Raw genomic sequence first — 1,335 nt, forward strand, 5'->3', positions numbered from 1 at the left:
TTCACGTTATTTCAATGTCACAGTCAAATAAATCTATAGTGTGAACGAGGCTAAAAGGTGTTGGTCAGTGAAGACATTACATTATTTGGTTGATAACTAGAAGACAAAGGGCAGAGCCTACACATACAGCACGTGCATAGTTTAGTTGGTGAGCTGTAGAAAGCTGACAACATAAAATCTGACAGTTTTATTTGACTCCAGACAGCAACGCCATTCCCTCGAAGATAAGTGTTTGACTTTCATTCTTGTATTGATCGTACTGATATTAGCTGAAAGCTAAGACATGTGTGGCCTGTTTCTATGGAAGCTTGTATTCTCTTCACTTCATAAAACCCAGTGATAATCCTTAATTAGTCTAATCTCATCCTTTTTCCCAGTATCTGGCCTTGCCAGAGACCACAGTGGGACGCTATGCATATGTCTATAACCGTGCCGAGAATGGCAGCGCCCTCTTTCTCTGCCAGCAGTACTACAAGAAGGGACACATCGACCCCGCCAACGACACGTTCAGCATAGACCCCCGTGTCATCAAAGGTAGGCAGCGTGAACTACACTGTACAAAAGAACAGTCTGTACAGCCTGCAGAGTCCTCGCCTCTGCAAACTGCTAATGTGTGAAATTTTTTTCTCGATGTGACAAGACGTTGGTTCTGTAAAATGACAGTTCACGTTTACTGGTGGCGGGTTGCATATGAAGAGTTTTTGCCTTTGTGTACCAAGTAGTTCAGCTGAGAATTTTGTCAAACACTCAAAGAAATGAAATCTGGGCTCCCACTTTACAACAATGCAAGAAAAATGCAGAGATTACTACAGAGAGAGAGAGAGAGAGACCAGATTAAAAAAAAAAAATTCTTCTATGGAAAGTGGTTAGGGGCAGGATTTCACACATATTAGAGGTCAAGCAGAGTGTGGTTATTTGCAAAAAGTCCCCAGTTGCATTTGTTGCATGAGGTGGGCATCACAATGTGTTCTGTCACTTTAAAAGGAAAAGTCTGACTCAGAGGAGCAGCTGTATTACAGAGCAGTACATTCCCCACAGATTTCAAATAATTACGTTAAATGACTAATGTCTTGTCATTTTTGTCAAGTCATGACTGGTCAATAGATCATAACAGGCTCAACTAATGGTATTTTGGATGTAATAATATGCAACGCAAAGAACTTTCTCTCTCCAAAGCAGAATTTGTTTATCTTGTCGACAATGCAGCCAACTCTTTGGGATTCAGTTTCAAGAAATAAAGTGTTAAATTACAGAAAGTCTATTTTTTTTGTTGATTTACAGAAAACATTCTTTGTCGACCAACTATAAAAACGGAAATCTATAGTAGATTTTTTT

General features: G+C 39.6%; 1 protein-coding gene across 1 annotated transcript in view; it reads left to right on the forward strand.

Annotated features, from left to right (window-relative positions):
• Positions 1 to 1,335, forward strand: part of mcoln1a (mucolipin TRP cation channel 1a) — a 24,213-nt gene that overhangs the window by 7,804 nt on the left and 15,074 nt on the right. Inside the window, exon 3 of the mRNA XM_005736325.1 lies at positions 370 to 534. Coding sequence (XP_005736382.1) covers positions 370 to 534 — 165 coding nt within the window. The remainder of the gene's footprint in view (positions 1 to 369; positions 535 to 1,335) is intronic.

The sequence above is a fragment of the Pundamilia nyererei genome, unplaced genomic scaffold, assembly GCF_000239375.1.
Source record: "Pundamilia nyererei isolate P.nyererei 1_Seehausen unplaced genomic scaffold, PunNye1.0 scaffold00068, whole genome shotgun sequence".
Taxonomy (NCBI): Eukaryota; Metazoa; Chordata; class Actinopteri; order Cichliformes; family Cichlidae; genus Pundamilia; species Pundamilia nyererei.